At 42.6% G+C, this 15,460-nt stretch overlaps 1 protein-coding gene across 2 annotated transcripts; it reads left to right on the top strand.

The window, feature by feature from the left end:
* The first annotated feature begins 890 nt into the window (after window positions 1-890).
* Window positions 891-13,698, top strand: PM20D1 (peptidase M20 domain containing 1). Of its 2 annotated transcripts, none has more exons than XR_013924147.1 (13): window positions 891-1,199; window positions 2,572-2,658; window positions 3,255-3,487; window positions 4,913-4,999; window positions 5,795-5,928; window positions 6,367-6,486; window positions 7,253-7,328; window positions 7,562-7,623; window positions 7,881-7,959; window positions 9,055-9,126; window positions 9,942-10,110; window positions 10,811-10,923; window positions 11,739-11,877. XR_013924147.1 is itself a non-coding variant. In XM_080367601.1 (13 exons), exons 1-13 carry the CDS (start codon window positions 995-997, stop codon window positions 11,866-11,868), a joined length of 1,554 nt encoding a protein of 517 aa, XP_080223727.1. In that variant the 5' UTR covers window positions 891-994; the 3' UTR covers window positions 11,869-13,698. The 2 variants fall into 2 exon arrangements, 1 of the variants encoding a protein (XP_080223727.1); XM_080367601.1 differs by having other exon boundaries at window positions 10,824-10,923; window positions 11,739-13,698.
* Window positions 13,699-15,460: the final 1,762 nt, after the last annotated feature.

Genomic DNA, 15,460 nt, shown 5'->3' with positions numbered 1-15,460 from the left:
AAAGTCTGAATTTCCAAGTGCTCTGGCAAGAGAATTAGGGAAGCTCAAATTCATGCTGGAGTAGAAAACTTTTATCTTCCAGTGTCCCTTTACTGCTCTTTAACAGTGATGTTGATGTGTAATGGCTCTGAAGCCTTACCTGATAAATGCATGATGTATAACCAGCTCAGAAATGTTTGTAATTTATTTAATTTAATATCGGTTTTGTTCTTTTTTTGATAATAAAGAATGTGTGAATAATCATCATCTTCTGCTGATTTGAGAGAGGTTTTCCATGGCAGCTCCCATCTGGTATTAAGCATCTCGGGACAGTTTATACAATGGGAAGATGGGATAAATCTTCAAATTCAGTACAAGACAGCTGTGAAGAAGGGAAGAACGACTTTTCCCATCATGCTCCTTGGGGAAACTAGGCAAAAAGTAACGCATTTTGAAAACCAGGCGGATTTTAACCCTGTGAGGAGTGGGACTGGCACACCCCAGGGCCCACCACCATGCTGCTGGGGCCCGTCCCTGACTGACCACTGTCCTCCTACCTAATTTTGTGGCCCCATTGAACGTGTGTGTGTGGGTGGGTGTTATTGTCCACGGGCCCCCGAGCACCCCGTCATTTTGGCAGCAGCACCCTGAGCCCTCTTGGCCTCCCAGCAGGATCCAGGCACGGCCCAAGTCGCGGTAAGGGGACATTCCCACTCTTGCTTGCTGCTGTGGGCACTAGACAGCGTTCGCCACGGCTCCGAAACGTCCCCTCGAGAGAAGACACATTGGATTTCAGGGAGGGGAGGGAGAGAGAGAAAACCTGCGCGCCCTGCCCGCCCGCCGCCATTTCACTTGTGCCGAGGCGCCGCACTACAGCTCCCAGGAGCCCCCGCGGAGGGGGCGGGTCCGCGCCGCCCATTGGCCACCCCCTCGGGCGGGTGCGTGACGATTGGCGCTCGACCACGCCCGTCGCCTCAGCGGGGCGGGCGGCGGCGGCGGCCCAAGTCCGCCGGGGATGGCGGGCGGGAGCGGGCGGCGGCGGGCAGCGGCGTGGGCCGTGGGCCTGGGGCTGTGCGCCGGGCTGCTGGCGCTGGTGGCCGCCGTGCTGCTCCGCGCCTACGCCCTGCGAGCCCCGGCCATCCCGCGGCTGTGGGCCAGGCGTGGCGGCACCGCCGCCTTCAGTGCCGGTGAGAAGCAGGAGCTCAAGGAGGCGCTGCGAGGTGAGGGGGCCCGGCGGCCGCCCTGGCTGGTCGCACCCTCCCGGCCCGCCGGACCTCCTCGGGGGCCCGCAGCCTGTGTGCCCCCCTCCATCCCCGGGGCGAGGGTTGTTTCCGGCCCCGTTAGCCCAGCGTCGCGGGTGGGGCGGCCCGGGCCGTCCCGGGGCTGTGGCGGCCTCCGCAGGGAGGGGAGCCGGCAGCAGGGCCCGGCCGTGGGCCGCGTGGGAGCGGGCGGTGGGGAGGACGGAGGCTCCTCAGGTGCTTTCCACTTGGAGGAAACCGGTTGTTGGTTCTCCTGAAGCCAGCTTTCATCCCATGTTGATTTTTCTTAAATGTTTCTCTCTCATACACGCATAACGCGCCAGGCACCCCGTGACTGTGTTTGTCAGACATCCGTTTGTCCGCTGGATAAATCATTGTTGGGTTGGCTTTTTCTTCTTTTCTTTCTTACTGGCTGAAACCCTGCACACTGCTGCCGGTAACAAGTGATGGTGTGTTTGTGCTCTGACTCATTCTTCGGCTTAAGGCTTTGAGGGTATTAGATATGAGGGTTGGCAGTTTGCAGGAAACCACAATCTGGCTTGGAGCAGTGATAGTCCTGGACCGTTGCAGTAGGGGTTGGGTTCTGTAAATCTCCTGTGTTGCTGGTTTGTAAGATTTATTGCCTTGCAAATTCTGTTGACATGCTTTTCAAATGGGAAAATGCATGGATACAAGAGAAGCTTACTTTTGTGTTTCTTCCTGAATAACACAACTTCTAAAAGAATCTGTAACCTCACTTGACGGATGCCCAGGAAAGGCAGCTGTGATCTGGACTAAGTTATACCCATGTTTTCCATGACAGTGACTTGATGTTGGAGAGCAGCCTTGTCTCACCCTGTTTAATTGACAGAGCAAAAGGACTGACAAAAGGCTTGTCTGTTTATATAGCTTAATAGGTTGGAGCGGTATTAAAGAAGGTGTTCTAACAATCTTGCCCTCACAACCTGACTTACTGTTGACAAAGAACCTTGAACTGCCAGCAAAGCTGGAATAGTTTGAGGTATAAGGTCACCCTAGCAAAATGCAGCTGCTTCTGGACAGTAGCATTTCTAACAATATCATTCATGCTTCAGGATGAAAAAACAGAGTTGCAGTATCTAGAGAAATACCTTGGCCGAAATCAGAAGGAATACTGATGTGCTGCATGCACACAGCTCAGCTGAAGTAAATCAGTCTTTTTTGATGGTGATGGCTCTTACTATCCAGTGAAGTAATCTTTAAAAGCTGGAAAATATTCAGGAATGTAAATATTACTTGCCCTTTTGAAATGCAATTCAAGTATTATTTGACTGATTTTCATGTTGAATGATTTCTGTTTTGTATTTCATTGAAGGTGCTATTAAAATCCCAACTGTTTCCGTATCTCCAGAGGACTTGAATAAAACCGCCATGGCAGAATTTGGGAACTACATTCAGGAAGGTACTAAACTTTCCTTCTTGGCAATCTCTGCTGCCCAGTTTTATTTTCATAAACAAATTGAAGAGAGTATATTTCGTTCTTGAATACAGTGGAACATATTTTAATTTTGTTTTTCCTCAGGAAAGGACTGGCAAAAATGGTGTACATAAGTCACCTCTGCAGCAGTGTACTTTGGTGTAGCAATGGCCAAAACTAGAACAGAGAAGTTTCAAATATCTTTTTGCAATGGTGATTTTTGGTCCTTGAGATGGTTAAATGACCTTGCCATTAAAAAGAAAGGACATCTACCCCTGCTTCGGCCTACTTTTTTGGCAGTCCCATCATTGCCACCTGCAAAGCAGCCGCAGCATTGGTGAACAACAGTTCCTAGTTTTGTGTAGGAAAGTTGTAAATGCAAAGTGAGGTGGATTGATAGAAATGTGAGAATGAAGCTGCACATCTGCTTCCTGAAGGAAATTTGTTGTGGTCAGTCTTACTTACAGTGCTCCCTTTGAGGCTAAATAGATGAGTACTCTTATGGAGAATATAATGATGAAATTAGACATTATTGCTAATTTTTCTTTTTCATATGTTTTTAATTTTTTTTTTCTTAACAGTCTTCCCGGCTGTATTTTCTTCAAAGTTCATTCAGCATGAAATTGTTGGGAAATACAGCCATCTCTTTACTGTTCAGGGTTCTAACCCTGAATTGATGCCCTATATGCTGCTTGCACACATGGATGTTGTGCCTGCTCCCCCAGAAGGCTGGGATTTTCCTCCTTTCTCAGCTGCAGAGCATGAAGGTTTCATCTATGGACGAGGAACGCTGGATAACAAAAACTCGGCCATAGTACGTCATCTTGGTAATACCATTTCAGAGAGATACAAAGCCTGAGAAAGGCAGATTGGAGGAATCTACTCTCTTGAAATTTACTGTATTGTCTCTCTTGCTCCTCTTTAAATGCAGGATGTTAGTGATGAATTCCTACGCCCTGCAGTTTTCTCCCAGTTTTTCCTAAAGATTAAGTGGAGTGGTCTTTTATTACTGAAGAAAGCAGAGTTAAAGCTCTTAAGACACAGAAAAACACATTCAGAGATGCAGGTGTATTTGGGTAAATGCCATATTTAGATTTTACGTCAAATGCTGTGTTTGAAGTCAGGGATAAACCTTTTTCCCAGGTGTCATACAGGCATTCAAAGCCAATCTTGGCCCTTTAAAAAAGGCTTGAGTTTTGAAATAAACAATGTTTATTTAACATTATATTCAAATAACTTTGTATCTTTTATCTAGCCTGTGTCAGAACAAAGAGCTGTTATTCCTCCCAAATGTACTTAGTACAAAGTACAAAAAAGATTGATCTGTGAAGGATTTCTCATTTGGGAAAAGGCTGATAGAAAAATTAATAAGGAAAATAATCCTTTGTGACTTGCAAAGATTACTTCCACGTCAGCCCTGTATTTAAATTTAAACAGATGTTTAGCAAACCGGTGTCATAGATACTGTGGCTGCTTATTGTGGTATAGGCCATGATCCTAGAAAGTTTCTTCAAGTTGTTGTTTAATCATCAGTTTCAAAGCCTTGCAACTTAAAACTTCATTTTGGTGCTTCCTTCCATTGTGAACTGCACAAGTAACAAATGAACAATGAAAATCAGCAATTTCAGTGAATGTGGCAAAAGTGGGTGCTGACAAGGTAAACACAATATGATTTCTTCTAATGTGAAAAATTAACTAGCTTAAATTGAAAAACAGGTGAGATGGAAGTAATACGGCAAATGATAGATTGCATTTCTCATTCTTCAGATTTTCTTGTTCTTCTGTTTCTGTCGTCTTAGCACTTTTGGTACAAAATGCATTGCTCATTGAAATAAATGGATTTGGTACTCAAGTCCGAGCCAAACTGGGTGTAGAATAGGCAGTTTAAAGGAACAGTGAATTCCTTGGATAATTACAACTGTGACGCTTCCTGTGCAGTTTGTCACTGACTTCATCAGTAGCCAGAACAAGCCTACACTGTGTTTTGTGTATGTACACTGACACTGTTAGCACACTAAGTCTTAAGCATTATTGATCAAAAATATTGCAGTGTGTTTTCCAGAGAATATGAATGTCATCTGTAGGAGCTGTAGAAACAAAAGCCTAACTGTGATTGGGATGAAGTCTCCTTAAGGGCTGTGGATACATATTTCTTTTACGTTACATGGCATTCTTTTGCATTTATTCCCCTTGCTAACGCACAAGAATAGTAGAATACAGTCTGCTTTCTTTTCTGCAGGGTATTCTGCAAGCTCTAGAGTTTTTGCTGAGAAGAAATTACAGACCCCACAGATCTTTCTATGTTGGTATTGGACATGATGAAGAGGTATTTTCTTTCATTTCATTGAAATAGAGAGTTGTTTGCATTGTTCATGTATGCGATAAGGCTTAATTTTTAAACGTTGTTGAGCTACAAAGTCTTTCCTGTTTTTCTTGGTTATGTGGGTAGATACTGTCAGGCACGTGGTCATAGTTATATATTGATTGTTTGGCTTTAAGTGACATAGACAAAGGGTTTGGTGTGATGAGCAAAGAGAAAAGAACACAGCAGAGTGTTCAAATTCTTTTCTGCATGGAAGGTGCAGCAGCAGTCACATTTTGGAGTATATATAGTACATTAAAAGCTGGCATAAGATTCACATGCTTGTTACAAATGATCAGGAAGAGCTAACAAAAATATTTCACTCTGTTGTGGGTATGCCCACTAGTAGACGGAACAGACAGACAGATGAGGTGGTTTTGTTTATTCATTTTCAAAATATAAAGACAAAGAACTGTTAATAGTCAATACCTCTTTAAAATGACTAATCTGTGGAGCTTATAGCTCTGAGATACCATTGTGTGCAAGAGCTAGCAGGATTCATAGCAACCTTCAGTGACTCGTGAAGGAGAGATTTCCTCAGTGTGGATATAAATTCATCTGCTACTAGGCCGTTAACAATCTCCAATGAATTTTTCTAGGAAGAATCTGTTATTGATGGGTTGCAATAGGGCTGTTCACTGGGGGATTTCTTGCACTCTGCATTGTAGCACTGCTCACTGTCAACAGCGAGATGTTTTCCAGTATTCTTCCCAATGGTATGGCTTAATCTGATCAGTTCCTCTGACTGGATTCTCGCAGGTGTTTGGTCAGAAGGGAGCAATGAAGATTGCAGCTCTGTTGGAAGCTAGAGGAGTGAAACTTTCCTTCTTACTAGATGAGGGAAGCGCAATACTGGATGGCATCATTGCAGGAGTGGAGAAGCCAGTAGCTGTGTAAGAGAAAATACAGTTGACCACAAAGAAAGTGATCCATTTCAATAATTAATTTGTGGGAAATGACCTTGCTAATGTCAATAGAATATGCTTTCAAGGCATGTGGCAGTGTTGGTGTTGCTGAAACTACAGCAGTGGCACAAAATACAAGCAAAGGACCTTCAGCATTTGCTTGCTGTTCATCACAGCTCTGCTGACAAAAGCAGAATGTTCCACTTAGCCAGTGCAAGCATCTTAATTTTATGCTGTAGAGTCTGCTCACTGGAAAAGGAGCCAAAACATCAGTCCTCCAGATATCTAAAGATCTTGTTAAGGATTTGTTGTTGCTGTTGCTTTGGTGTTTTTTATGATACTCAAAATATGCAGAGTATTTCTTTTTACCTATAGTCTGTGCTTTTGGAGTTGCATTAATGGTTTACTTCTTTTATCTTTGACCAGAATTGCTATCACAGAGAAGGGTTCATTAACACTGAACTTCACGGTGGAAAAAGAGCCAGGACATTCATCCTTTCCTCCTAAGGAGACGAGTATTGGCATTCTCGCAGCAGCAATGTCCAGGTGAGGGCTGTCAAAAGACAGTCAAGCAGACTCATAAGTCACTGGTATGTGACTTTCTCTTTTAATATTTGTATTTAGAGTATTTTGCAGATTCTTGTTAAATATTTGAACTTGAAGTTTGTAGCTCACTTTGAAGGGCAGAAATGCAATTGCCAGCAAAGGGATAATGGCCAAGTGTCTGGAGTATCTTTTCGCTTCAACTGTCCCTGGTGTCTTGGTTTTAAAGAATCGACTGACAGTTGCTGCATCATGGTGTCTACTGTAATTTGCTCTGTAGCACCAGAGATTGCTTTGTTTGGGTTGCAGAATTTCTCTGGAATTTATTCTTGCACATACCTGCTACCTCTAGCTGGTAATTATCCAAGCCAATAAACATGGTGTAAAGTCAGAATGTGACTGTGTAAATCATCTCTTTACATGCCTATGTAGATAGCAAATTGGCTAATAAATATGTATTTTAGGAAAACTTGATAGGTCCAGATACGATAGAATTTGATGTGATATTTTTCTAGATTTCCATGTACTCTTTTATAAGAGTCAGGCTTTTGAATTTCTTCAGCTGTTCTTCAAAGGAAGTCTTTGCATGCGACTGGAATGCTCAGAAATCTATCGTGGAGCTGTGCTCACAGATTTACTTACCAGGAGAGGAAAGTGTGATTGTGTCTCAAATACATGGATACATTTCAGAAATTAAATTCCTGTCAACCTTCTGGAGCATTAATAGTCAGATACGTTAAATTTCAAATGTTGATTTGCTTTGCCGTAGGCTGGAGCAGAATCCCTTGCGCAATCTGTTTGGCCATGGGCCAGAACTCATGACTATGGAGTACCTTGCATCAGAGGTGAGGAAAGAACTGTGATTTCATTCTCAGATTTTCATATTAATAAGTGAAGAGTAATCTATCATATGAATTTAGAGCATAGTTACGTAGTTCCTGGAAAGGAGAAGACTTAAGCTGGCCTTTCTCCCGGATAATTGTTTCTGCTGGAATTGTTTCAGCCATAGCCAAGTGATTACACTGTCTTCTTGAAATCTAGAAACTTTCTGATTTGGGGTTTTATTTCTTCCACTTAGTTCAGGTTTCCTCTCAATCTCGTCATGAGCAATTTATGGCTGTTTTCACCTATTGTTAGCAGGTAAGAAAATATATCCTTGATAAACATTCCCAGCCTCTCACCATTAAAAGATAAGACCACTAACCATTTCTAGTCCTCCCAGGAAATCAGTTATACCATTTCATAGTTTACACAATGTTAGTGCTTTACTGTTAATAATCACTTTGTTAATTGAATAGGCCGTCATTCAGCTTATTGCCTATGTAATTGTGGTGCTTGTGTTTTATCGATACTAAACTCTGAAATATTTTTTGGTTTGATTGTTTCTTTTTTGTAAGAGTACTTGCCTGGAAGCCTTCCACCAATGCCTTGATTCGAACTACTACGGCAGTCACGATGTTTAATGCAGGAATCAAGGTAGCTTCATTTTGATTTTTCTCCATGTATTGTGATGAGACAATTAGGATGTTTGGTTTCCACCTATTTATATCCAGTTATAAGATCAGTACAGGTCTTGGTCTTAGGCCCTGTGTGGTGTCACTGGAACACCAGTTTCATTTTTACTTCAGATGTAGCTTGGATTTAGCTACAGTTGAAAATGTCTTCCTTTTGGAAGTATCTGATGTCTGTCACAAAAAGATCTCGGTGTTTATATTTCAGGGTGGACAAGAAAGAGTGTTTGTAATCATGTAAAGTATACATGATGGTATTTGAAACAGTCACAGTTGTGAACACTTCCCTAGCCCAGATGGGGTCTTGTGTTTGTGAGCCCGGGCCTGGCGTTTACCTTCATTTGAGTAGGGTTAATGTGCACCTTGGACTGAGAGATAATGGGTTCTGGCTGATACAACCAGATCTTGCCCTGATAAGGAGGTGTAGCTATCCAAAAATACTCTAGCCCTGGAAAATAAACAGGCTTTTTGGTGTGTCCCTGAAAAAAAATCTGTTACTGAAAAGCATCACTGGACAAGAGAACAAGATGCAGTGGCTGAACAGTGACACTGAGTGGCCAGGAGAGAAGTGACACCCTGATTTCTTGGGTTTCTTTTCTGAAGATTATATCTTTTTTGTTTAACAAAATTATAAATACCCATTGTGTCGAAAAGGAGAGTTATGTGTCTTCAGTAACATAATTTAAGCGACTTACATGTCTCATACTTGGGGAAGAGTAATATGAAATGAGGTAAAAATGTTGCTTACAAAACCCAACATAAACCTTCAGAATTTGTCAATATAGTTTCTGAAGGGAGAGGGTTTACCTGAAGAGGAAAACTTATCTATAAAACAGCTAACTTCATTTCTGTTGACTTGGTGAACATTTATTTGTGTAGTTACCTGCATTATAGGTGAGATTTACTGTATTTTAACACAGAGCACAGAAAGAGATAGTACGCTTAACATAAGTGGAAACGGTGAAGCATTAGTCTGAGGCCTGGAGCTGTCTGAGCAGTTTGAGTTTGCAGTTGGCGTTTTAACTTCATTTTAAGTTTTGGTCCTTCTTTTTTTTTCTAGATAAATGTCATCCCATCCTTTGCAAAAGCAACTGTGAACTTCCGGATCCACTCTGCAGAAAAGGCTGCTGAGGTACTCGCTGTACCCCCCAGTGCGGAGCTGTTCTCCATCACTTTCGGAGCAGAGTAGCACTTGGCCATTTACGGCAGCAGATCTGCTCTAGAATACTTTCTTTATGTCTCCCTATATCCATATGGGCAGTAGAAGAGGAAGATTTGGGAATTACTCTTTTATGGACACGGTCAGAAATGCAGATTATCTAATGTCTTTTCTCCTCCTTTGAGTTGGATTGTAAAGTGCATTGTTTACTACGGCTTCGGAATGGGGAGCACAGCAAGAGGTAGACCAAACTTGCAGTTACATCAAGCAGATTTCAGAAGCTTCTTTGTGCCCAAAAGCATGTGGATCGTATGTGCTTATGGAAGTTTTAAGTTTGTGACATGGGAGAATATGGGAATCTTGCACACTTCAGTAGGTGTGACATGCCTGTCCAGCCAAGGACAGCTGTGAAACATTGTTAGTAAATAGTATTGTCCCTTCCCAAGGTTTTGCTGAAAGCTTACAGCTGTGGAAGCTTTTTCTGTATTAGTTACTGGGACAACAAAGTAGCAGCAGGTTGACCACTTGCTTTTCCAGAGTGAAGCAGTTCAGGAATACCTTGAGACAGTGATGTGCATCTGATTGCGCTGGGGTTAAAAAAAATTAGCCATCCACTGAGTAAGAGGAAGAGAGGCTGCCATACAATTTCAGTCATAACTATGCATCTGTATTTGCAGCCACAATTGGCCATTCGTGGACAAATGTTTTATGGAAAGTGGAACACGCTGACATCTCGAAGGGGTGTGCTCTCATTTCTTTTGCCTGTTTAATCTCTGTTTTATCCATAGGTGCTAGAGACAGTTAGAAACACTGTTGCTGATGACAGAGTGAAGATTGATGTAGTGGAGGCCTTTGACCCACTCCCCATCAGCCCTTGGGATGACCAGACGTTTGGAGTCCATATTTTTCAAAGAACCATTCTGGATACTTTCCCAGATGTTAACAGTGTAGTCCCAGGTAACAGCAAGCACGTGATGATTATTGTTTCCTCTCCAGCTTCCGCCTTGTTTTTCTTTCCCCCATCCCCCAGTATTGACTTGCTTCCATATTCTGTGTACTTCCCCACCCCAGCTGTTAACTACTGGAAACAGCTGTTTTTTCCTCTTTTTATTCCCTTCCCTTTTTATGTTTTAAAAGGTTTAATGTTGTTTTTTAGTAGTGGAAGTAAAAAAGCAAACAGGAAACTGACGGAAACAATGAGCCTTGCATTTGACTCTCTGCACATACAAAGAAACCTCTTCGAGGAAGAAAGGAATTGTGAGGGAGAGTAGGAGGTCTTCTTGCTTTAGCTCTTCTTTTGTTGTTTTCGTAGCTGGCAAAGCCATTCCTTCTTTTCTGTATTGTTTCATATGATCCCGGCCCCTTCCCTTTCTCGCAGCTCCTTCCTAGTTCTGCAGAGTTTGTTGGACTGCAGTTTGAAGCTTAAACTTCTGTGGAGGCTGAGTATCATGGCTATTCTTGGAATGATTGAATTATATGTTCAGCTCCTCCTGTTCATGAAGAAGAAAATGTTCTTCCAGCATGTACCGAGAAATGGTTTCCAGTGGTTTTGCTTTTGCTGTACCTAGGGGTTAGATAGAACTATTACCAGATGCCTTTCCTTTCTTCTGGGAAAAGTGTGGGTCATTAAATTGCTGCTCTCATGCAAAGTAAACAGGTTTGTTTTCCAGGCACGTGTATTGGAAACACAGACAGCAGGCATTTCACTAACGTCACAAGCGCCATTTATCGATTTAACCCACTGCTCTTGAAACCAGATGATCTTCCCAGGTACTGTATTCTGTCTGCATGTGGGCAGCTGTTTGGGGTGGGGACTGGTGAAAGAAAAGATCGATACGCGTTAGGCAGAAGAAGGAAACCCAACCTTGTATACCTTGGCGTGGTGGTGGTGGTGCCTCACATTCTGTTTGGCCGCCCATTTCCTGCAGATTTGGGTGCTGCGCAAATAGGGGATGGTAATTACCCTGGGAGAGTGTTAGCCCTTATTCTTCTTTACTTCAAATGCAGACAAGACCTCAGTTAGGTGGCGGGTTCAGTAGTACAGCAGTGCTGTGAAGCTGACTGGATCCTTTATGTAGCGCAGCAGTATGGAAGGTGGTGTTCTGGTAGTTGCCCTTGCTTAAGAGATTTATCCCTATGTTTGGACACATGCCACTCTGAGCTTACTTGTCCTTAAAGCTGAAAGTTAGGTTTCCTGGCATCAAGTGATGACAAAGAACATCATCATGCAAGGGATTGTTTATTTATTTAGCATGTACTAGATTGGATTTATTGAGCTGCAGATGATACAGGAGTAGAGCGTTCTTGCAGCTGTACTGGAGGGTGACATAAATGGCCAGAGAGCTGGAATACCGTTTCTACTTTTCCACATACACCATGGACTTAGTTGTGCTCTGAGCCCTAGAATGAGAAAATTTGGTTGGCCTGAAGAACAGACATTGCAGTTACAGTGCAGTATTTGGTGTATATTGCTGTATTTTTATGTTGTCTATTGCTTTATGAAGTAAGCAGGCAAGTAGGGTGCTGGGTGTGTGCGGATGGGTCACAAACACACACTGGAATGTGAAATGTTCTTTTTCTTCCAGGATCCATGGGTTGAATGAGCGAATCTCCATTGAGAATTATGAGAAACAGGTCGAGTTCCTCTTTCAGCTGATAAAGAACTGTGATATTGACAAGGTTCCGGAGCCTCACGCAAACTCCCACGAGCTGTGAGAAATGCACCCGAGAAGAGCAGCTACTAAGGTGGACTCTGGGGTCTGGGTTGTAAGAGGCAGTTGTGTGTTGCGTATTGAGCTACATCTGGAATTTGCTATTTGTATTTTGTGGTTTACGTACAGATGGAAAAACTGTGGGTTGCTATGTTAGGCAAATGTACAGTTTGCTGGGAAGTGATAAGAACCTGGAGAAAACACGACAAATAACCCTGATTTCTGTTCATCCCTCGTGCAACATGCAGCCATTAAGCTGATGGTATTAACTTTTTTCAGCGTTTTCTGTAAATCTCTGAAATTGATAGTCACTTAAAAATCTAAGCTATAATCAGCAGTCACTCACCTATCAGTAAGAGAGGTGAATCTTCCTATGAGCGCTTTTGACAAACTCATTTTATACGGTTCATTGATTTTTCACAAATGATGTGTCTGTCAAAAGCTCACGTGAAAGGTTTGTGACATGGTGTAGGCTTCATGTCCCTAGGAGAGTTGCCCTGAGATTATTGCACTGCTGCTTGGTGCGGGCTTCTTCCCCAGGTAGTGCTCTCAACCAGCATCAACGGTGCTCTCAACCGCTGTCAGTGTTAACTTACTACTGCCACGTTCTGTGTGCAAGCGTGGGAGATTTCTGACTCTCTTTCAAAATACTGAGCTCCAGAAGTCCTAGCTGTGTTGCTTTAACTGATGTTGCCCTGATCTCAGATGTGCTGAAAACTTCTCTTCCTCCCTTGTCAGTGACTTTTTTTTTTTTTTTTTCTCTCTTACCCTGGGCCATACCAAAGAATATGTTTGCAGCTGGGTGTCAGAATAAGGAATTGCAGCATTAAATAAGAAAGTAAATTGTTGTGTCTGTTCACACATACTCTCCTTTCACTTGGATCAGTTTCTGTAGTGTATGTATCTCTCTTCCTCATCTGAGAACTTGATTGTGAAAGATCGGTAAGCCCTTCAGTTTCTTCCAGTTCAGTGAGAGCAGAGAGTCTTTGTTCCTTCACTGCCTATGCAAGCAGTTTTCACTTCACTGCAGCACTTCTGTTGACTCTGCTCTTTGGGAATCCTAGTGTTGACAGGCCATTGATGTTGACTCTGTTTCATCTTGTGCTTTTTGCACTAGCATGCCTATCTTTGTTAGCACTAAAAGAGTTAAGCATTTTGGCCTTTATAGTCTCTTTAGTTGGGATTACCATTATTAATTAAACAAAGAACTAAGAACCAGATGTTAGCCAAAGGAAGAACTGGGTGAAAGTTAAGTTGCTTTGTTACACTGACATGCAGGCTCTGCGCTGCAGGTACTAGTGCAGCTCCTCCGGTTGCACTGTTCCAGAGATGTGTGTCTCTTTCAGAACTTGAATTATACACTGGAATGGGTAGTTGTTCTACTCTAAATTCATATTGTAAAATGTACGGGAATGTACAGGAAATACCCTGAAACATATCCTGAAAAACAGCGATGGAACTGTGATTCCTATTCTTTCCGTTCACCATTCTCTTATTTATTTGCAGTCTGATCTTATCAGCATGGCCAATGGGCTAAAACTGTATCCATCTACTAAATAATTGAAACCAGATCAGTATGTTCATCTAATAAAACAAGGAATGCAAATTCTTTTCTGATTATTATTTAGTCTTTTTATGTAACTGTATAATTGCAGTGAAGTCATTTCCACACATGATTCGACACTAGAGCAAGTCATAAAGTTTCCATCAAAACACATCCACATATTTTCCAGCCTGCTTTAATATTTGCACCCTCCCTGGTGCTCCCCTTTCTATACAAAATTCGCTAACTCTGTTTGTGCATTATTGGGTAGTAAATAGCTTGCATCTTTTACGGTTTGTTGCGTTTTGTCTTTGTGCCCTAATGTCATTAATTTGTTTAGCCACATGTCTATGGCTCTTTTGTGAAGGTGTCATTCCTCTTGCAAACTCCTGTTGCAGACACAGCAAAAGTGATGTGTCAGGGTACAGCACAGAATAAAGTACATCCCTGGGTGTGGGAGGTGGAGCAAAGGTTTTGGTTTGGTGTTGAGGTTTTTTTTCCTCTGGCCAGTCTCTATAAAGATGACTGAATTTAAAGTCTTCACTTACGACTATGGCAGTGGGAGTTCAGTATCATTTCACATCTTCATTAATGACCTTCGTGATAGGACAATGCATCCGCAGTAAGTCTGCAGGTGATGCAAAACTGGGAGGAACGGTTGACTCGCTTGATGGTTGTGCTGCCATTCAGAGGGACCTCAACAGGCTGGAGAAATGGGAAAACAGGACTCTCGTGAAGTTTGGCGAAGGGAAATGCAGTGTCCTGCACCTGGGGAGGAACAACCCTGCGCTGGGGACTGGGCTGTCTGGAAAGCAGCTTTGCAGAGAAGGACACGGGGTTCCTGGTGGACAGGTTGAACATAAGCCAGCAATGTGCCCTGGAGGCAAAGAAGGGCAACAGCATCCTGGGTGTAAAAATTAGATGATGTCGTGAGGTCTCTTCCAATCTCAACCGTTCTGTGATTCTGTTGTAGGGCACAGGTTATGAAAATCCAAACTCGGGCCCTGTTGTTGTGCAGTGAGGCGGTGGTGGGATGGAAGGAGGGATTTGTTGCCAGTTGTAATACCAAATGGGTCCTAAAGACATAAATTATTCTTCCTGTTTTATCTCCCGTCCCTGACCAAAAATCAGTCATCTCAGTGTTTTGATAAGGATCATTTCTTCAAAGGACATTCATCTGAAGATTTTCATTTTGCTGCTGAAGAAAAAGTGAAGGGCAAACAGCGCTGGGAAGACAGGGTTGGTTTTGGCAGGTACTGTGCAAATGTGTGCCATGAGGTTTCTCTAATGTAGTTTGTTGCAGAGCCTCATTAAGTGCTGCTCATCAGCCAGTGCTGAAATCATGCAGCGCCTCTGCATTATGTTCAACAGAGCTTTACTGCAACCTGAAGTCATTAAATTGAAGTGCTTTAAGCAGACTGTATCTTGCAGGATCCAGTGGTGAAAAATCACATTCCTCATCTCTGCCCATTTTTTCCTGTCACTTCTGATAATTATCTGTGTTTTTTTCTTTCCGCAGCTTTGCCGTTCGTACTCATAAATTTCCTTATTTTATCATATTAACTGCTGTGTCATGCTTACCTGCCACAATTCTGAAGGATCACTCAGTGATTTGGTATCTACACGCTTCTGACAGAACAGTTTTCTTTGTTTTCTTTCCACCCCATTTTACTGCTTCCATGAAATGATTCCAGAGAATATCTCTCATCTTGACTGGTATTTGAAATCTTAGTGTAAGGGTGATGCACTGGCCTTTTCTGCTAGGGCTGTGTACAACTTTGCATTCTGTGAGTGGTTACTTGATGACGCAGAGTACATCATGAAAATGCAGATTAATAGCTCTCTGAGCTTTTTTTTTTTGTAATGAATTTTCTAATTTGTAATGCAATTACCTCTGATTCATCAGAGAAGGAAAAGCCTGCTTTTCTGCTCCGAAGACATATATTTTGGTGTCATACCTAATGGGATTTTGAACGCTGTATCAGTCCAATTCCAGTGTGTTAATGTGTTCCTGTGTTACATCCATAGCAACTTCCTTTTTTGCTCTGCTTTG

The sequence above is a fragment of the Falco punctatus genome (genome assembly GCF_963210335.1).
Source record: "Falco punctatus genome assembly, chromosome: 17".
NCBI classification, from domain to species: Eukaryota; Metazoa; Chordata; class Aves; order Falconiformes; family Falconidae; genus Falco; species Falco punctatus.
Note: the sequence above shows the minus strand (reverse complement) of the source record. Positions and strands in the feature narration are given on the sequence as shown.